The following is a 22,118-nucleotide window of genomic DNA, read 5'->3' on the forward strand; positions in this document are numbered from 1 at the left end:
ACAAGGCCCTTGTTTTTTTGTCTCTTCTTCTCAGATGACAGAGGGGAGGCGATGTCAGGTCCATCTCCTGGACGACAGGAAGCTAGAGCTCCTTGTACAGGTGAGTCTCTCTTCCTTCCGCCCTCTCACTCTTTCTTCCCTTTCTTCCCTCTCTCTTTGTAGACTCTCATTTCCTTAGAGCAAGGGAGAAGTGATGTCTGGTGTCCTGAGGGACTCAATTACTGCTGACCAAGGGAAATTTGGTCTGCAGTAGGTGACTTTGCACTTTCTTGATGCTCACCTGATCTCTCCACACACACAAAATCACACATGAGCGTGTGTGCCACGGACCCTGCCCTGATTTACCCTTCCTGTAGAAGCCATGCATCCTGATACAAAATTCAGTCCTAATGATGTCCTACACAGAAAGTCTTACTTCCCTTAAACTTATGCTTCACTGCACATTCTTCATCACCCATCCCTACTGCCCTCCCAGAATGCCAGAATCATCTAACAAAAACATCTATCTATTTATATAAACTATAATTTATATAAATTTACAAATGCTCCATCTTATCCTCCAAACGTCTTGGAAAAACAAAGCAGCATGCTGCCCCCCTCCCCCTACTTTCAGCCTTCAATCCTCCCAGTAGTCCTTTCTGCAGTAATGACCAAAGGTATCAGCAGCACCCACAACACAGCTCTGGTCTGCTTTCTGTTCTATACCCAGGCTTAAACCTAGTTATGGAAGTTTTATAAAATCACACATTAACACACATTTCATTAGGCAGGGATTTTTTGTTGTTTGTAAATTGTGTGGCCCTCCCTGCACAGTCATTTCTCCCTTCACTTCCTCTTTTTCTTCATTGATTGTATATGACATTCACTTTGATCATCTGTAAGACCCCTCTGATGGTTTGGCTTTGTCTGAAGCAGTTCCATTAGAAGCTCCTTCCACTCTTCCTAACTTCCCTCAGCCCTCTTTCAGTCTGACCATTACCCAATTCCACTGGAAAAAGATAGTTAGACAAAAGAAGGTAATTGCCCTGGAACAGGAGAAGAAGAGCAAGTTGAGAATAGAAAGATTGAAAGAAACTCAGGAGGTTGAGACGGAGAGAGAAACGTGAGATGGGAGCTTTGGAATGGGGAGACGGGAGATGATACTAAAGAGAGAGAGGGAATAGAGAGGAGAAAATGGAGGGGAGAGCCGAGGCTAGGTCTGCTGACTTTCTGATTTGATTACTCTGCCAGAACTGATCCTCCTTTTAAAATTGGTACTTCTTTCTGCTCTCTCTCTCTCTCTCTCTCTCTCTCTCTCTCTCTCTCTCTCTCTCTCTCTCTCTCTCTCCATCTCTCTGACTTTCCACTCTTCACTCTTCATGTCTTCTTTTCTCACTCAGCTACTTTCTTGCCTTCACCTGCCTTTCCCGGGCTCTGTCTCCTTTTAAATCTCCAAATACAGTTGCAGCAGCTCCATATGTAATCCATCCATCCTTTCTTCCGCTCATACTTCATCCTCTTGGCCATCAAGAAAGGAAATAACAAGGAAATCAACAAAAAGAGAGTTGAAGAGTTGAATACAAACATCACAGTAATCTAATTATCTAAAGAGTTTTACAGGTACATGAAGATAAGTTGTGAGTGCGAAAATTATATTTACCATATAATATACACAATGACAAATGGTATTTTTACAGTTTGGCAATGGTATTAGCAAGAGAGAAGGCATTACAAAAACTCCGGAAGAGGGGATGTTATTAACAAACTATTGTCATATAAATCAGGATTCTTTCTTTCCTTTTCTCTTGCTCTCTGTCCTCGCTTCTCTCTGTTAGACAGATGTACAGTAGGCCAGTAAGTTGTTAGTAGGACCACAGAGAATTACAATGTTATTTTTAGTTTTCCGGTGAACTATGGAGCAGTCAGGTCCTCCACTCATTTGCAAAAAAGTATTTCTTGAAGGGATGATCATAATTCATAAGCAGTGCAAACAGTTAAAGAAAACAGTGTTAAATGTTAAGGCTGTACACAAGTATTAAACACTCCGTTGGGCTATTTCATGTCTTCACTTATCATTTAACAGCAGTGTGGTCAACTCTGTCCTGCTGAGGTTTTCATTTAAGTTCCTGTAGCATGCCAAGCTGAAAGGTTGGCTCTCATTCCTGTCACTGACTTGTAACATTGACCAGCTGTTTAATCCCACAAGTGTTGTTCACCTTTTTCCTCTTCCTTATCCCATTCCTCCTACCTTTGATTGTGTGCCCTCTGTGGTTTGTTTATGGAGCAACGCCTCATCGGCTGGGAACGATGTGCCAGAAGGCTTAAACACCTATTGACCAGGCCGTAAAGATTGAAGCTAACCACCAAATACACCACTGGCTGAAAATATGTCAGTCATATATGGCTATCACTCCCTAAGGCTAGAGTGGTGTAGGTTAAAGAGTGAATAGGTTGCATAACAGTGTTGCTCTTCCATGCTGATGTTTATGTGAAGAACTCTACATTAATAAAGAGATACTTCAGGGTTTTACTGTAAGATGGTAAGATGCTACAGCATAAGTTTGCATACAAAGTATTAGTTAAAATATTAAAACTTATAGGGCATGTGCCTAAAAACCTTTTCCTTACCCACCCTTGGACTCTTAAGGACTGCCACTGATAAATCAGTTAGCGTCCCATAAATCTGACCAATCCTGAAGGCGCCAAGGGCCTGGCTAGCTGTTCGCAGAGATTGGACCGTGACTTGCTGCCAGCCAGCCAAGTGAGCTACTGTTGTGTGTTTTGTCACTTGTCTGGAGGTTTGCTTTAGCATGTCTCCTCCTCACTTGCACCTCCCTGTAATTCTTGTGCTGTTAATTACCTGTGCTGCTGAGGAGGCACAGGCTAAATGTCTATTAGTAGTGGTAGTAGTAGATACTGCCTAAGCTAGCAAATAGCTTTACAGTCTGACAGATGGCTCCATAGTGTGTTTGTATATGTGTGTGTGTATATATAGTATGTGTCTCCTTTGTCTGTATATGTCTGGATTGTGTGTCTCAATTATTGTGTGTGTGTGTGTGTGTGTGTGTTTAGTGTGCCATATCATTTACTATATTACCTGTCATTCACTGTCTGTATCACTATTGGTATCTTCCACAACATTATTACACATCCGTTAGGTATCTGCCATCTCACAGATAAGCTGTAGTGTCGGAATGTGTGTATATGTGTGGAAGGGGTGAGTCGTCGCTTGAAGAGAGATTTTTTTACATTCTGCTTAGTATTCATAACAATGTTGAGGCAAGAAACTCAGCCTAACCTTACAGGGGTCCATCTGTTCTTTTTCATCTTCAGTCATGCACTTCTTATGTTCAACATTGTATCTGGGGTTCATTTTGTCTCCATATCATCTTTGCAACAGCTTACTGTATGTGTCCACGTGTCCCGGTCCCCCTCTCATTGTTTGTTATGCTGTGGTGGAATGGATGTAGTTTAATTGATATTGTTGCCAAGGCAGTTGACTGCTGTGTGGTAATGAGAGACCACCACTGTATGTTTCTCATACTGAACCAAAACATGTATTACTGCTAATACAATAAAGATAGACTGCTTCCAGACCTAAAATTTCCACATCTAAAATGTTTGTGAGCACTTCAAAGAGATCTAGTGTTGCTCTCATGAGAAACAACAGAGCCAATCAGAGCCTTTGTGGATGGGACTACCAGTTTGTGTCAGAGTCAGACAGATCTGGACTTAAACATAGTTAAGGTCAGCACTTTAATCATTGCTTGTGAAATATTAAACTACATGTAACCATAGTATAAATACAAGTTGAACATGTTCATGATCTTATTCTTTGCTAAGAGAGGTGAGTTTATCATTCTTACTGTAAATATGCATTTGAAAGTTTTCTTTTAATAATAACCTCAATATTTCTTAACATAGCAGTATGGGAGATAGATCATTTATCAATACTGTAGGGTTTTGTAGAAACAGGGACATTGAGACAGAATCAGCTACTACAGTAGCCATGTTCTCTGTTCAACACTACATGCTGGTACATAAATCTGATACATGAGAATAGACAGAATCAACCTATATGTTAGCTTCTCCTCAAGCTCTCTCTATTGCTTCTTTCCAGAGCCTTTGTGTTGCAGGATCACTGTAGGCGTCACACTTATATTAGATCTAGGTCATTGGAGTTGCGTGTGTGCTTGTGTGTGTGTGTGTGTGTGTATGCTTGCTGTCTGCATGACATCACCTCCTTCTCTTTAAATAGCTCTCAGTAGCTTCTGTCACTGAAGTTGTAGTTGTGCAGCGAGTAGATAGTACAGGACCTCAGGATGAGATTCTTAAGAATGTGCACACTATGGCCCATGTAGCTGTGTGGTGTGTGTGTGTGCATATTTGGTTGCACACAGTATGTTTTCCTCTTATCCTCCTCTATCGTGTATGTACCCAGCACATGCATTCATGTTGTGTATGGGCTTGTGTGTGCATATGTGTATGCAGATATGTGTGCTTGTAATGAAAACGTAGGCAGTGAGGCACACCCATGGTTAACCTCAGGGTGGGGTTACTCAGGATGTCACAAACCAGCAGCATATGGCAGCAGTCCCCAGCCTCTGCTTGGCTTTAAGATGCTCTGTATGCTCTGAGCGTTGTGTTGAATGGAGGTTGTCATCACGTATAGCTTGGACTGTATCCAGTATTAACTAGCTAGCAAGCTCTTATGCTAGCTGCAGTCCTCCCCCTGCAGTACAGCCCAAAGCCATGACTCTGCAGTAGAGGTGTGGGTCAGAGAGGCGAAAAGGAGAGAGGGAGGGAGAGGAAGGGCAAGGTACCTGCACTGTCAGCAACATCCACACACTCCATCCATCTCTCTCACTCTCTCTCTCTCATTTATCTCCTCCTCTCTTGCTCTTTTCCTCTTTTCCCCAGTGTTTGTCAGAATGCTTAGTCATAGCAGTAAATCAATAGCTGATAGAATACATTAACAATAAAGCTCTACCACATGTACTTGTTCCAATTAAAATCCAATGTGATAAACACTCACACACAAGGCAAGCTATAACTGATAAATAAAACCATAAGGAGAACAATATTAATATTTCTGCCTCCCCGCAGCCCAAGCTGATGGCTAAGGACCTGCTGGACCTTGTGGCCTCTCACTTCAACCTCAAGGAGAAGGAGTACTTTGGAATTGCATACACAGATGAAACGTAAGTCACATTCTAATACTAATGCCATTAAGAACTACAGTGCAGTGGAGTGTATGTGAACATGTTTATATGTTTCTTCAGTCTTAGAAAACCAGTGAACTTCTTGGTTGCTTGTAATTATTGTTAATGACACTATGGTCATAGACAACAGAGGTGGAAAAAGTGGAAATGAGGATTCTCTGTCATGTTTTAAGCAGAATGTGTTGAAGCAGATTTGGTTTCCAAACCAACTTCAAAAAGCCAAACCACATTTATGTTTTGGTTTTATTATTAAAACATTGTTGCTTTCAAAGTGTTATACATGTCTTATCCAAGACCTGTTTGTTATACAAAACAGTATTTTTGTTTCATTTCAACATTAAGCAACGAAATACTACTGAAATTGCATGTACCCACTTGGACCTTTCTAGCAAAATCTAAAAACCTTTGAAAAGACAAAAGCTATTGTCAAATACTTTAGCAAGACACTGCACCATGTATAAAAGTGCCACTATGAAAACTCCAGCTGCCAGTACATTATTTGAGTTTTAAATATGGTTTCAGAGATCTTGCAGTAAAATGTGGCTGTTTTGGCGTGGTTTTCTCCAGATGAATTTCCAGTGTGCTTTATATACTTAATTGTGTTTTGTTTATGTTTTGTGTAGGCTTATTTAGGAATGAAATGGCTCTTAGATTTAAAAAATCTTTGAACATTTCAACATTTAACTTAAAAAACCTAGATAGCCATGGCTGCCTTCATTCTGGTCAAAATAACATTATCATGATCATCATGAATATCACACTGAGCCATAAAGTGATGTACGATAAGATCTCTAGTTATGAATGTTTTCAATGTTATGATGAGGCTATTACTGTCTTGCTCTGGGCTAGTAAAAGATCACAAGTCTATGTCTGCCAGAAGGCTTTCTACGAGAACTGTACTTTGAAATGCAAAAAATGACATTCAAATGTGTTTTATTGTGTTTGGTGACCTAGAAAGACAAGCACCACAGCATAGTCCAGAACTAGTCGTGCAAACATACAAATGATTTACATACAGGCAAACTTTGCCATGGCCTTTGTTTTCTCTCCTTTTTGTTTTATCTCATGCACCCACTGATGTCAAGCAAGGCTGGCCTCTACTCTATGGCATTTACATGACTATGATACATACTGTAGCCAGTGTCAGTCCAGCAAAGCAATATCAACTTTGCAGTCTTACTCCCCCAGGGCTAATTCTATCATGTGTAGATTTGTTGCATGTGCCTGGGGAGAGCAGACACCTAAGCTCTAACCGCTTAAGGGTCAAAGAGGTTGTGTGTTGGAGGGGGGGACTAAGAGACAGAGACAGAAGTAGGGAGAGTTTGAGAGAGATGTTGCTCAGTTGCTCAAGAGACCATGCAGGGTTACCAGGGTGACAAGCTGTTTCTGTAGTTTTTCTCTCTGTTGGAGAGGGAGAGAGACAATGGAGGAGAGGGGGAGGGAAGTGGGGGAAAACAGAAGGAAATAAATGGTAACGGGAAAAGAAAAATGGAGGCTTAAGGAGAATGTTCATGAGATGAAGATGAAATTTTTGTGTATCCTTAATGGATATTCAGACATCTCTGAATAATAGCATTAATCGGTTGTTTTGTCTCATCAGGGGCCATTTTAGTTGGCTGCAGTTGGACCGCAGGGTATTAGAACACGAGTTCCCCAAGAAGTCTGGTCCCATTATCCTCTACTTCTGTGTCAGGTGAGTCTTTCTTCATTAACTTTATCATCTAACTTACACATTCCATGATCTGTGATTAAAGATGGTGTTTGAATGTGTGTGGAAGAGAGAAAGAAAGGGAGTGCATCAGTGTATGTGTTTGTGTATGCCCATGCGTGTGGTAATAGGAACAGTTTAACAAGGTTAGTTATGACGGCCCCTATGAAATTGCTTTTGACCCCGGTGTTTAACTCCCGCCATGGGGCCTCTCAGCCAATCATGAGCCTCTTGGACCTTATTAGTATGCGCTTCATACAAATCCCATCAGATAGCTTTGTGGTGACTACAAAGTGGCATACTCCAAACAAGATGGCCGAATGCTTACCATTTCTTCTCTGTTAGTACTATACATGTTTATGTAGAAGCAATTTGACAAGAGCTGTTGCTGACTCGTTTGTAAAAGGTTCACTTGTCAATGTAATGCTAAACAGGGTAGAAAATATTCTAGTACTTGACTCAACCTGTGATGAGGCATGTACCCTTGCAGTGTGCTCTTCTTGCTGTTGCTGTATTGGAGTCTCATCTCCTCATTTAAAGCCAACTCTCTGACTCTATGACCTGTTGTTACGGGGTTACGAAATCACTCTACAGTCCCACTTTCCTTTCTCAGCTCTTTGTACTGCTCATACAATGGCCCCACTCATATATACACAGGCACTGGATCATGTGTGTATATGTGACAGAAATACAAAGTGTCAAAGAGTCTGTTTGTGTGTATGTGGGTGTCTTCAGTAGGCATTTGAAAAAGAAAGAAAAAGGCACCTGACCTGAGAAGAGATTTGCTGAAATGAAAATGCCCTCCCAACCAACTCTCTGCCCAAAAACAAACACTCACACACATGCACTCTCCGTGAGAGCCCGAAAGGGAAAGCCAAGCCTTTGTTTTGGGTCCACGGGTGTTCTCTGTCCCCAACATATCTCATTGATGTCATATACACCCCAGGGACTGAGCCTTGGTTAGCAACGTACATAGTAACGTGACGCACAGTAGCACATTAACTCTGCTTAACAATCTCATTGAGTAGTCATTTCCAGGTCGACATTTACGACACAGCTCAAGTCATGACACAATGAGGTGACTGTATAGCAAAATCGTATTCTTAGCACATAGACCTATTGTTCACCCTATTTAGTGAACAATGGTATCATTGTTAACTGTTTTAAAAGATGTGCAGATACATATGTTTGGTTGCTATTGCTGCTGTTTTAGTCATCTCTACTATTTCATTTAAGTTGCATTGATATTCACATTTACCGTCTCTCTTTATCTTAGGTCAGTTATAGAACCATATAAAACAACTGTGTCTGTGGTGGTGGTGGGGTGGTCAGGGTGAGGGTCACTGTGTGTGTATTTACATAGACTAATACGTGTTTGAGGATGTAGTGGTGGTGCTGTGACATTGTGAACTTTGACACCATTTTTAGGCTTCATCCCCCCTTCTCTCCCACAGTTCAGTCCAATCTCTAACCTCAATCTCTCCAAATGTCACACTGACTACACCCCCCTCTCTCTCACACACACACACACACACACACACACACACTATTTTTTAGACACACGTACACACACATACGCAGATTCAGGACTATAATGGAACAACTATCAGCCAAAATGTCAAGCCTGAATCCATTATCAGTCTGAGTATACTGTTTTCATTAGCACAATATAAGGTTTTTTGTGTGTTTATGTGTGTGTGGATGCATGTGCGTCTCTGTGCAGGTGCAAGCACGTCATGTATTTGCATGCTTATGCAGTGTTTGTATGCGTGTGTTCCCAATAAATAAATGCTAGGCAGATGCCCACCTCCTGCTGATTCAGTGGGTGCCTTTTTGCATGCTTGCTGCTTTGCTAGCAGTGTGTGTATGTCTCATCAACACTGGCTTTAATTAAATGTCCACATTGAATATTGACAAGACTCTTCTCATTCTCTCTTGGAGCTCAATGGGTAACGTGATTTAAGCCCACCAATATTGATCCTCCTACAATCTCTCTCACTCATAGATATACTCATACACACAAATCGACGCATTCATTCACGTGTTCATAAGGGCATGTGCTTAGGTCACATTATAAACATTTGTGGGAGTACATCAAGTCATATACTGAAGGTGTTTAATATGTTGTATTTTGATGTACGTTTCCACCAGAGAAGAGGTAACAATGAGTAGCTTCCTAGCGTACCATCGTAGCGCCCCTCTGGCTCTGCATGCATTCATAAGCTAAATTTAGACTGCATTATTATGTTAGTTCCCTCCTCACTGCTCTGCCAGAATTGGGTTACTGTGCTTCTCTCTCCAGTATGTGACAGAGAGTGTGTGTGTGTGTGTGTGTGTGTGTAAGTACTGTATGTGCATGTGGAATCACTACACACTGCTGATGATGCAGAGAGGCAGACAATGTGTGAAGTGCATCATGTGCACATTCAATCCGCGCACGCATGTGTGTGTGTGTGTGCGTGCGTTCAGATCATGGAATGTGCTCACACTCACAAACTAATAATGGATCATTGCCAACCACCATGGTGAGAGAGAGATTTGTTTTAAGGGGACGTGAAAGGATGTTGGTATACAGGGTCAGCCTTTGGTATGGTGTGCCCCCTTCTGGTCACTTTGGTCATTGCACCATTTCTGTCACATCGGCAAATGACATTACCATAGCCTGCATGTTTAACTCGTTCTCCTACATTATTCATGTGTTATTTTTGTTTCTGAAGCAAATACAAAATAAAACTCACTGATCCTCTTTATAGGATCTAAGGTCAACCTATGTTTCTCCTTCTGTGTTTTCAGGTTCTACATAGAGAGTATATCCTATCTGAAGGACAATGCCACTATTGAGCTGTTTTTCCTAAATGCCAAGTCCATCATCTACAAGGTAAACTCATTATTTTGTTGCCATAATGCATGATTCCTAATACTGTTGGCTTTTGATGATGGAGGGATGTATGTATGTATAAAATATTTTACAGATATGGGTGGTAGGAATACTTTGTAATTTTGTATTTGAAACCAAGGTTTTCTTCTGGACTTAAAGATTTTTGCTAGAAGAAGGTGGAGGTGTTCAGTGGGTATATTTCAAGCTGGAGTTATGCAGAGTATGTTGTTAGAAGCATGTCACTTCATTAGCCCATTTTTGGTTATAAAGGAAGAGGCCAGCTTGGATCCTGGTGCTCCACACTGAAAATGTGAACCATTTGCATCAGCTGTTACCCATCATGTTATGTGCTGCACCACATTCCAGCAACTAGCGAATAATTTGACACATTTACTGCCTTCTGTAAGCACGTTTATTTCAGCTGTTTAAATAAACACTAACAGCAAGTTGCCCAAAAAGAAAATTCCAAAGGCAAAAAGCACTTGGAATTATTTTTGACAAATATATAATTTGCACATTTGGAGATTGACTTAAAACATCCTACTCAGAGAAGACCATTTGTATGCCCAACAGTTAACAACTCACTTCTTTTATCATTAGCTACCCCTGCACATAGATATAGTGTAGCATGGTTAGTGTACAGTACATGCAGTGACACCAGTGTCAAGCAGTTATTTGTTAAGTCCAGAAGAGGGCGTATGTGGAAATAATGGGGCAAAAACATCCCAGTTAAAGCCCTATAGAAAACTGTGATAATGTCACCCATTATTTTCTGTACTGACAGTGGTGGTAAGCTTCATCAGAGCCAAATCTAGTACATTTTAATGTAGTGTATCATCCATGAATGAACATAGAGCCAGCTCTTCTTACTTGTAATGTTTGAAGTTTTTAATGGGTCAAAACTTTGTTGAATGCATGTTCAGTATAGTGCCTCATACACAGGTTTCTTGTATGCTAGGGGTATTAATGGAAGCCCTCTGTAACTAATGTTGTCAAATAGTAATTTACATTGGATGCTTTAGGTTGTGTAGTTTAAGCCTAGTTGTTAGACACTCTGAGTTCAAGCCCCATATACAAGCATCTGTCTTACTGTAGTGTCCATGAGGGAGACACTGAAACTTGAATAACAGTGACTTTGTAACCAAGTAGTTAGGGAGAGACTGTTCCAGAACAGACAGTTTCTGATTCAGTCCCACCAGTATCTCTGTTAAAATGTCTTTGAATGAGATATCAGATCCGTGTCTGCTCATTTATCACAAGTCACCCCTGATAAGAACATTAGCTAAAAACAGTGTTAAGTACAAATGATCTCCTTACCCGCTCCAGCAGTAGATGACCCTGTCGACCCTATGGAGGGAGAGAGGCAAAAAGAAAGCAAGAAAAGAAATATCACATCGAATTTTTAGAAAAGATGTTGCACGTACACAGTAGATAAAATATAGTAGATCAGGATATATTTTCACCTTCTGCAATCAATGTTTATATAAGTAGTGAGAAACATTTTTCTTGTGCCGTGGGAAAACATACAGTACAATAACACACAGTATATGACGATTTGGAGCCACACTGGGTGGTACATCCAGGGTGGGTTTGTTCTTTCTAGTGTTTCATCGTGGCTGTCTGATCTCCCAACCAGTTAAGAGGTGGATTGTAAAGGGAACATTCCTGGCATACTTGACCCACTACTCACTGCCCACTAACCCTTATCCTTCTCCCCCTCATTGCATACATAGCACCCCATGTATATGTACGCACATGGTCGGTGAATACGTGCACAAACACAAACCAATACTAATCATCATGCCGTTAAAGGAGCTATCTCAATGCAGCCTAAAATCTCTCTCACACAGAGACATTAACTCATCCATGCTTGCACCTCTCTGCCTCCTCCCTTCTACATCTCCCCGCTTTCTTATCCTCCATCCCTCTACCTTTTCCCCAGGAATGTCCACGTTTAATCAGTAACCAGTAACTCCATGCCTACCCTCAACCCCTAAACCCTCTCTCCCAACCCCCTTCACTTTGCCTCTAATCTCTGCGCTCCATCCACATGAAGAGGTCATGAAATTAAGAAAAATGGAGGGGGAGTGGTAGGGAGATGAAAGGACCTACCGACCCATCTTGTATCCAATGGACGATGATCATTTACTCCCAACATTGGCACAGTGTGTGTTTTATTTATTTAATTGCTGCCAGCAGTAGGAAAATGTGTCATTCATGGCTGCTGTCCTCTCTTTTCTTTTCTCTTCTTCTTGCAGGAGCTTATTGAAGTGGACAGTGATGTTGTCTTCGAATTGGCTTCCTATATTCTACAAGTAAGATAAAGTGTGTTTGTTTGTGTGTGTATGTGTGGGTGTGGATGTCTGTCTGGATATCTGTTTTTCAGCATTGGCACGTGGAGCCAAACACACTGTTGTGTGGGCTGTTGCTCTGCAATGAAACAGTTCTGAAACAGTTCTGAAACAGTTTTCTTCCAAAATGTCTCCACCAGCCTTTGATCCTAATTGACAATGATTAAACTCACATTATCTACTGCAGTCATAATTGGCAATGATTAAACTCACATTATCTAATGCAGTCATCAATCTGTCAGTAATCTGTAGTGACACTTGGAAGTTTGAAATCCTGAAAACCTCAACTGTCTTTGTTGGTAGCAAGATTCTTGGCTACCAGCTAAATTCTTGGTGCAGTCAGTCAGTGCTAATATAACACAGAGCAGCAGGGAAACTCTTTTACTTCACAAATTCTCCTTAACTCCAGCCTTTTCTCTCTCCTGTCCCTTTCTCAGAGTAGGTCAGTCCATTAGCCATGATGCTGCAAGGTCATGTTACACATTGACTGGGCTGAGTGGTTTGTCTGTGTGTGTGTGTGTGTGTGTGTGTGTGTGTGTGTGTGTGTGTGTGTGTGTGTGTGTGTGTGTGCCCTCTATGCAGGTGCAGATGTACAGTATCAGGTATCTGCTCTGTAGGCCTTCAGAGGTTTCACTCCAGATGGAGGTTTAATGTTTCTCTCTGATTCCAGCACAGCAAGCCTGGCTGCACATTCACCTATGCAAACAGAACATAAACACACATATTATGGTCACTGCTCAGTGCTCACATATCCATATATGTAAACTGTCCTTTCTTCTCTTACTACTTTTCTCTTTCCCTTTCTGTTTTACAGGAGGCTAAAGGCGATTTTACCAGGTAAGAACACTAGTAACTTGTAATGATTATATGCAATGTACATGTAAGAAATTATAGGTTGTAGCTAGGGGTGTTAGAGTACAGGTCATAGAGTCGATTAAGAGGGACGGTGCTACAATTTGTTTAAAAAAGATGTTAGACCCCTTCCTGTTGGTAATAGAAGGGTATATAAAGAGGAAAGCACCAGCTGCCTTTCTCAACAACCCTAACATGCTGCCACACAGGTGACTTCCAACCATTAAGAATGTCATTCATTAGATATTAGCATCTGAAGAAAAAAGTGAACTACCACACTATTCTCCAATTTTAAAACAGATATTCTGTATCATCTTCTAAGTTTCTTCCCTAGTGACGGGTAGTTGGGTTAATACATGCTCATTCAGAAGGGAGAGGCACAGACAGAGGGACAATAGAAGTAATGTCAGTGGTCTGTCTGCTCCTCTGCTCCCCTGAGCACTGAAGTGCATCACTGAGTTGTTTCTGAGCTTTATTTACATCCCTCCCTCCTTCTTTCCTGCCATCCCTGTTCCACTTTTACTCTTTTCAGTGTTTGTATGTCTGTGTGTGTGTGTGTGTGTGTGTGTGTGTGTGTCAATATGTGTGTGTAATGAAAGACGACAGGGCTCACCATATATATACATATACATTCCTAATATATCACTAGTAATGTATGTCTTTTAACTCACATTAGTTAAACCCTATAGCTAATGGAGCTTTCCAGTCATGTACATGTTTCATGTGAGCTACGTTCCACATGTGGCTCTTCACATGTACATCTGTGGGATGTTGGCCTAAATGTATGTCATCCCTCATCCCTTTGTTGTAGCACAGATAACATACTACAGCAGCCATCACCTCTGACCTCATTTCCACCAGTGAAAGGAGTAAATAAACACAATATCCTGCAGCAGACTGGAATGTGACACACTCTGGAGACATTCCTTTCACCCTCCTCCCCCTTTCCTTACCCCTTCCTCCCACACACACACATACCTCCCATCTCTAAAATCTTCATAGATCCTGTCCTCTGCATATCTCTTCATAACCATACAGTATAAGCCTTATGAGTCTTATTCTGTTTGCCGTCTTTCTAAAAATGTACAGGTATTTTTAAAATCTTGCAACAAATGACTCTGCATTATAAACAAGTTGACTTTCCATATTCATTTCAAACTACTTAAAGAAAAATAGGATTTTAAGACACGTAAGAAGTGGCTTGTGAAGATGAACATGTCACAATACCATGGTGCACCCATTGTATTTGTTCAAACTGAGCTCTTGCCTGCCCTTTCATCACGTACAATGCCAAAGTTGTGCACACAACCACATATACCTAATGAGTAGTTACTTGAATGGATATCAACCAGTCCACAGACACAGCAGCATTCACACATTGAGGAACAGCCGGGCAGGGTGGATGGGATCGCTTCCAGGGCTTTAGCTCATAGGTTGTCATGTTCCCAGGGCTTTCCCCAATCCTCTGGGGCCTTAGCAAAGGCTGGAGAGAGGCTAGGGGATTAGAGAGGGGTATTAAGACCTCCTGCCACTGGAGGTCTGAAAACTGAATCTGGGGCCAAGTCTCTTTGGCTCTCTGCGTGGTTCCCTGTCTCATTTACTATCTTTGTCTTTATCTTTCCCTTCCATCCCTGCTTTTATCTCCTTTTATCTTTCATTATTTATCTTTGGTGTTTGTGTCTGTGTTTCTGTCCCTCTTTTCTCTCTAGTTTCCAACAGTCAGTGAGTGTCTCTGCAGCTGTTCTGAGATAGACAGCGCCCAGTCTCTGAAATAAAGAGCATTTAGGCCATCAACATTCATTCCTCTCTCTCTTGACTAAACAGAGTTCCTTTCCCACCATTTTACCAAAGTTAACATTTCATTACTAAGATAGTTCTGGGAAATATTCTGTTTTGCTTTAACTTGTTGTACTAAATATTTGAAATGTTCCCTTTTCTACCGTTCAGTGGTATCGCCTAGTCAGTTTTTGAATGAAACTGTCAGGCCTACAGCAGAGAATGATTGTTCTTGCAGAAGTAGTGTTGACCATGTCTTGTGGTTTCCTCCTCCCAGTAATGATGCAACCAGGTCTGACCTGAAAAAGCTGCCTGCTCTGCCCACCCAGGCCCTAAAGGAGCACCCATCTCTGGCCTACTGGTGAGAGACTAGTCAGTTATCCAGAAAACCACCACAACATTGCACAAGCTCTCCTTTTCTCCTTCTTAATAATTTTCCTTTTTTCTCTTTATTCTAATGTCCTACAGTGAGGAGAGGGTCATAGAGCATTACAAGAAGCTCAGCGGGCAGTCCAGAGGACAAGCTATTGTAAAGTAAGTGTGTTTATGTGTCTTTGGTTATGTTTGTCCACTGTATGGAAAACTGTGTTTTCTGTAACCCTTACATGTCTGTCTTTCTGCTCCTCACAGTTATATGAGCATTGTAGAGTCTCTGCCCACATATGGAGTACATTACTATGCTGTAAAGGTACAGTTTTACTACTCTGCCTTTTCTTTTTTCACACACACACATTTTTATTCACTCTGGACCTGCAAGCAGGCAGTTTGGGATTTGGAGACATGATGGAGCTTAAAGCTATTTGTACTTTGTCTTTCTATCTTTGTCTCTCTTTTAGTTTCTCTTTCTCTCTCTCTGTCAGTCTCACACACATGCACAACCTTTCCTGAGGTATTTTGTTTTTGTTGTGTGTTTTAGGACAAGCAGGGGATCCCATGGTGGTTGGGTCTGAGCTATAAAGGCATCTTTCAGTATGACCACCAGGACAAAGTCAAACCCAGAAAGGTGAGATGATGCTCCCTCTGATCTCTCTGCACCACAAACTAAATTGTCCTCTGCACAGCCTTCAGCCCCTCTTTCAATGAGCTTTAAAAACATGAATTGGTATAATTTCCAAAATCGCAAAAGGTTGTGATTTAACACAGCCTTATTAACACACTATTTTGCCACAGAGTAAAATTTATGACATATTTCTGTGTTTGTTTTCATGGTCACCACTGTCCATTTTTTTTCATTTAGTAAGTCAGGATATTGTGTTTGGGAAGAGCACTAACAATGCTGTACAAATACTACTGTCTGGAGACATTCAGTCTTGGAATGTTTTGCATCCTGTCCTGCTTTTATTTCTGCCTTTCTGTGAATGGTGTCCTCCTTCCAGTCAGTGCACCCAGTGGGTCATCTGTGAAAGCCTTTCTCACCTTACCTCCGACCCCCAGTCATGTTAAGGGCCTTGATCTTTGGCATTCAGCCTTGTCTCATAGGGTGTTAATGGGGTTAACAGCATCCCTGCAAACTGACTGACCACCAACACACTTTCACACACATACACTGATACTGTGTTGCTCACAGTATCAGTGTATGTGTTGAATGTACACACCCACACACAGGAATGGGACTGAACTCTGAACTCACCATCCTGATGAATACTTCCTGTCTGCCACAGCTTTCCTGTTTGCCACTAACATTGTGCTCTGTGTGTGTGTGTGTGTGTGTGTGTGTGTGTGTGTGTGTGTGTGTGTGTGTGTGTGTGTGTGTGTGTGTGTGTGTGTGCGTCTTGATTAGTGCATTCCAGTCTAAATGACTATCTCACCACTAAGCCCCATTCCTGCCTCATTCCTAAGTACTCCAAATCTTGTGGCTGCTTAGGTGTTAAATCACCATGGTGATGGAAAAAAAATGCAGTCCACTTGCAATGCAATTCACTCTATCTCACATCGAATTCACACACACACAAACGCCAAAACATGCTGGTAAACCTGTGAAAAGGTCACAAACTGTGGGGCGAATTCACAAAGAATGAATTGCGGCATCATTTGCAACCGCTATCTGTGCCGTCTCAAGGTCAGATTCACAAAATATATTGCGGTAATGATATTACAGTGCAAACACGCCCATAAAATTTGCCATTGTTTTCTGTCTGTTAAATGTTCATCTGCAGTTTTCTGTTGAAAACTGATGAAAGAGTTAATAGCATTCCCACACAAGAAAGAGTTAATAGCATTCCCACACAAGAGACTTATCAAGCATTCAGCTGCCATAGCAACAGTCAGTGTGAGTCATTGGTCCGTTAAGCTTCAGTACTGACCCCCTCACTGTCTTCCTCTCCTTCTTTCACCCTCACCCTAACACACACATACACACATTTGGAAGCAGAGAAAGAGTAAGACTGGGCCTCCTCACCTCACAAGTGTGAATGTAGTCTAAGGAGCTTGACCCAAAAGAGATTTGTGGACTGCATGTCTTGTTAATGCAATATCACAAGACTGACTGAATCCCAGTGAACACAGTAAGGTTTTTTTTTCTTCTCAGTAATAAGGTAGACAGAAGAGGGTGGGTGGTGCTTCTCTCCAAAGCTGTTCAGTGTTTCACAGGAACAGACACTAGGAGCTTTCCATATGTTATAGTATGGTATTTCAACAAACCAGTGGAAGAGCAGCTGATTTGGTGATTAGTCAATCAGCCAGCCGGTCCAGTACCAGTGAACCACTGACTCAGAGTGTAATCACTAGCTTGTCACTGCTCAAGTTTTCAGTACTGTGACTCAGGCAGAACACTAATTATGAGACATTACTAGATTTTGTCGCAGTAAAACTTTTTTATTCATTAATAAGCGACTAAGTGACTTCAAGTTGAGCTGTATAATAGGTGTGTGAGTGTACTGGAGACAGTTGTGTTTAATTAGTTAGTATTTTTACGAGGGGAGATCCTGTTGTTTCTAAATGCAGACCATCTATCGCACCCTCCACGTTTATTTGAGGATGTTAAAATACCTTTCTTCCCCTGCTTACCGCAGGCCACATGCATACACATACAGTACACACAGATAGGGGTTTACAACTGAACCACACACCGTACTAATGCCTTGTTAGTGTGTTCTGATTCATTTATGCAGAGATTATAGGGTCTGTGTGTTGACTGACTTACTAACATGGAAACGCTCATGTCAACACTGTGAAGAAGCCGCAAGAAGGTTTAATCAAACACAGCAAACTATGATTTCTCACATGCATTTCACTGCATATTGATTTTTTTTTTTTTCTGCAGTGGATTGAGAGTACACACTCACTGACTTTAGTGAGCTTCTGTCTGTGTTTCATTTAGAGAAAATAGGCATATTCAGCCGGTTCTGGTTAGTTTTCCATATATGTCATCCCTCCAAAACACCACAACCAATACACAAACAACAGGAAGTGCCCTCAGAGTATATCTGCATCTCCATGACTGGTGGGTATAGTATTGCACACCAAAGCCCCACCCATGGGTGAAACAATAGTCTTTGAGAACCTCAGGTCCAGTTCTAGAAAAGAATAATATCTGGCCTCACTACAGTTATATTGGCCTATGCTATTTAGACTTTCTATTCTTCCCATAATCCCCAGGGAGTCCACTACACCGAAGAAAGCCCTTTACACTCTTATCAGATCTGACCTTTTCGTCTGTAATGAATGAGTGCTTAGGTGCAGACATTATTAAGAGACAGACGTGGGTCTGTGCACATGAGATCCCAGTTGTTTATGAATAATGACCAGTCACTTCCTCTGCTTGTGTGTGTTTGGGCCATTGTGTGCAAGTGTTTTACAGTCAAAAGGAAGAGGATAGATAGCATATACACGCTACACCCTCGCCCTAAGAACAGAAGCACCCAATGGCTTTGACTGAGTGCCTAAGAAAGGATCTGTCAGCATGTTTTTATCAGATATTCACGCTATTCACAGTCGCGTCATAAAGACTACAACAGTTTCGTTAATACAATCGGCTTATGTAGCTGAAGAACATTTTGAAACAGCACAAAATCACAACAAAAATGTCTAATTTTAAACTGGAGGGTGACTTAATTGCACCTTGCACATGTACAACTTATCCTAAAACATCAAAGTCTACAGCTTTAGTGGTCTCGTGCCTGAACACAGTTACAAACACCTATCTTATCTCCCCAGCTCTGTCCCATATGTAGCCAACACACACACACTTGCATGGTCGCTCACGCACTATCTACCCTGCCCGCTATATTTAGCACCATGCTACATTAGCACTTCACACTCCATTGAAAATGTACGGTACAGCAACACTTTTGATAAGAGTGCTGACTTTCTTTCTTCATGCTTGTGAACACATACAGTACTTAAAAACATACATTAGGCTGTGTTTACATACTTTTTCATAATATTTCTGCACCTCCTCCCCTTTCCTCCCTCTCATCCCTCTGTCCATTGTTTTCTCAGACTGTTAAAATTCCTGGGCTGTGACCTGTTCCTCCCTTAGCTCCCTTTCTCCTCTTTTCCTCCCTTATCCTGTCATAGCTGGGTCTTCTACTATACTTTGTTTCTTTTCTCACATTTGTCAGTTCTTGCTGCTTAGTTTTACTTCCTTTACTAATGGTTGGTCAGTGTACATCAGAGGTGTGTGTGTGTGTGTGTGTGTGTGTGTGTGTGTGTGTGTGTGTGTGTGTGTGTGTGTGTGTGTTCACATGTCTGCTCCAGCTGATAGATGCAGGCCCACTTGTGTTCTGAAATAGCCCACACACTACTCTTTCTCTAACAAGAAACAGACTCAGATTTTGTGAATGTCTGTGTGTGTGTGTGTGTGTGTGTGTGTGTGCGCACATACATACAGGGGTCTGACTAAACAAAGCTAGGGTACTTCAATTGCTGGGGCCACAGAAAGCTTCTTTCCCCCTTCATCACTCCTCCTCTGACCCCTCGTTACACACACACATACGCACACACACCTCCCAACCACAGAGCCCAGAGCAGGAAGCACAGTCCCTGAGGGAGGGAGGAGGGGTCAGGAGGAGGGGAGGCATAAAACGCCCCCTCCCTCCTCAACCTTCCTAGCAAAGCTACAGGAGAGGAGGAAACTTAACTTTACACACTTTCTCTTCACCAACACACACATGCCTACAGATGGTGAACACCCGCCAACTCATAACGTTCTGTTCCCCTGCGTCTGGGAGGATTTAAGATACACACATGCTGTGGAGTACGTCTTGGGGGAAACTTTCTCACCCAGCTGGCTTTGGCTGCATTTAAAGAGGAGCTGATGGTTCATAAAGGGGACGGAAAAGAGACAAAAAGAAAAGCCGAGCAGAGGAAAGAAAGCCTCCTCCCTCTCACGCTGTCTTTCTCCAGAGTGAGGTCATCCAGCGAAGGGATCTGCTGTGGACAAGACCGCCTGGTCTGGACCTGATCAGAGAGCCCCAGACTAGGTTCTCTTCTCTCCCTCCACCTCCTTCTCTTTTCCTAACTCCTCCTCTTCATCAGCTTCCTTTTTTTCTCCTCCTCCTCCTCATTATCCATTGCATTTTCTCTCAAAACAAATGGGAACATACAGAGAAGAGAATAGAGGATTTGGCTGAAGGCTGTGTGGATTTAATGTGAAGCATGTTTTTGTGTGAGTAGCCCTAAAGAGTGTGTGTTTCTCCTAAACCTCAGGTGTTCCAATGGCGTCAGTTGGAGAACCTCTACTTCAGAGAGAAGAAGTTTTCAGTGGAAGTTCATGACCCCAGAAGGTAAATTTATATCACAAATATAAGATGGTGTCAACTTGCTACAGTGCTTTTGTTGAAACAGTTTGATTATCTGTGTTTTCAAAAACATATTGAATTGCATGATAGACTCAGCTCTTCTGGTTGGATGATCATTATCTCGTACCAGTTCTAGTTTAGTGATTGAATGTTATTGTGATTGAATTTTCTCCAGCTACTAGTTGGAAGTGATAGAATTTTCCCTCAGTTATGGACACCTTCCAGTAGCTTTTACTGTAAATTACCACTGTGCCATATGTGAATGTGTTAAGATTCAAATTACATACAGTACAGTACAGGAAAGGAGAGATTGGAATCTAATTCAGTAATGGTTGCAGCATTTATCTTGGCAATTGAGCAAGATATTGGGGATGTCCCGGTGGAGCCTGACACAGATTGATAGGCTGATTATTAACACACTTGTGCAGCCACATGCATGCACAAACACATGTGCGCTTTCACACACACAGGGTAAACCCTTGATAGTTGACCACAGAAGGATAGATGGCTGTGCGAATGCTGTTTTGTGGAGGAAGTGACCTCTCTTGTGTTTATTTAACATGGCTGTATATGTGGAGTGTTATTCTACAGACAGGGGGAGGGAGGGAATGGGAGAAAAAGAGACTGACAGGGTGAAACAGAGAGCAGTGGTGTTTTCTTTAAAGGAAGCTGTCATTAGGGTGAGCTGGTCTGTTGCTCAGCTACAGATGTGTGTTTAAATAAGGATGAGTAAACAATGAGGAACGACGTGTGTGGCTTTGCAAAAAATATCTATCAGGTTTTTTCTTTCTCAAGCCTCTAATATATTTCTCCCTCTTAACAGCAGCAGTAGTAATTGTATGAGTTGTTGCGGTATTGTAGTCAGGTTCGAATGTTTTCACTGTTGTAAATATGTAGCCATCTTTTGTATTCAGTGTGTATAAGGAGGCCTTGTGTCCGCTCCTACTGTAGGGCGTCGGTGACAAGAAGGACATTTGGTCACAGTGGCATCGCTGTGCATACGTGGTACGCCTGTCCTGCCCTCATCAAGTCCATCTGGGCCATGGCCATCAGCCAACACCAGTTCTACCTGGACCGCAAGCAGAGCAAGGTCAGTCAGGCCCACCACATACGCACACACACCACAGACATGATTTGAAATGTACAAGACATACAGCAAACTCAGCAACCCTGGTCAATAAGAAAGTTGCAATTAAACTGCTTAATAGGGGTGTAACGGTACACAAAATTCACGGTTCGGTATGAACCTTGGTTTTGGGTTCACGGTTCGGTATGTTTTCAGTACAGCAGGGAAAACAAAACAATGCAGAAAATAACATTTTTGTCATTTATTTTGAAAAAAAAACATTCAACAGGGGCTCATTGGCCATAATTCTTACTGTAACAGTTAATGCACTCAAATACTGACATATAATTAAGAATAAATAGCACAAATGTCAGTAATGCTCCATCGTAAGAGTCTGACTGCAGCTTGCACTCATTTATACAGGGCAGACACAACCGCTTTGACCATATGCACAAATTCTTGTCTTTCAGTCCGTTTTATCACGCTCCGCTAATCGATACATTCAGGTGATGCCCTCGTAAATGTCATGTTTGAAGTGTTTCCAC

At 41.8% G+C, this 22,118-nt stretch overlaps 1 protein-coding gene across 13 annotated transcripts in view; it reads left to right on the forward strand.

The window, feature by feature from the left end:
• frmd4a (FERM domain containing 4A) overlaps positions 1-22,118 on the forward strand; it is a 104,817-nt gene that overhangs the window by 70,940 nt on the left and 11,759 nt on the right. For 7 of the 13 annotated variants that reach the window (XM_044194814.1, XM_044194815.1, XM_044194812.1 and 4 more), the window contains exons 2-13: positions 35-100; positions 5,086-5,180; positions 6,802-6,894; positions 9,703-9,787; positions 12,046-12,102; positions 12,953-12,975; positions 15,044-15,127; positions 15,235-15,300; positions 15,397-15,454; positions 15,683-15,769; positions 20,416-20,492; positions 21,456-21,597. In XM_044194814.1, coding sequence (XP_044050749.1) covers positions 35-100; positions 5,086-5,180; positions 6,802-6,894; positions 9,703-9,787; positions 12,046-12,102; positions 12,953-12,975; positions 15,044-15,127; positions 15,235-15,300; positions 15,397-15,454; positions 15,683-15,769; positions 20,416-20,492; positions 21,456-21,597 — 933 coding nt within the window. Of the gene's footprint in view, positions 1-34; positions 101-5,085; positions 5,181-6,801; positions 6,895-9,702; positions 9,788-12,045; positions 12,103-12,952; positions 12,976-15,043; positions 15,128-15,234; positions 15,301-15,396; positions 15,455-15,682; positions 15,770-19,809; positions 20,190-20,415; positions 20,493-21,455; positions 21,598-22,118 lie in introns of those variants that run through there. The other 6 variants (XM_044194813.1, XM_044194821.1, XM_044194809.1 and 3 more) reach the window with 3 other exon arrangements.

Source organism: Siniperca chuatsi, linkage group LG4 (genome assembly GCF_020085105.1).
Source record: "Siniperca chuatsi isolate FFG_IHB_CAS linkage group LG4, ASM2008510v1, whole genome shotgun sequence".
In the NCBI taxonomy this organism is placed as follows: domain Eukaryota; kingdom Metazoa; phylum Chordata; class Actinopteri; order Centrarchiformes; family Sinipercidae; genus Siniperca; species Siniperca chuatsi.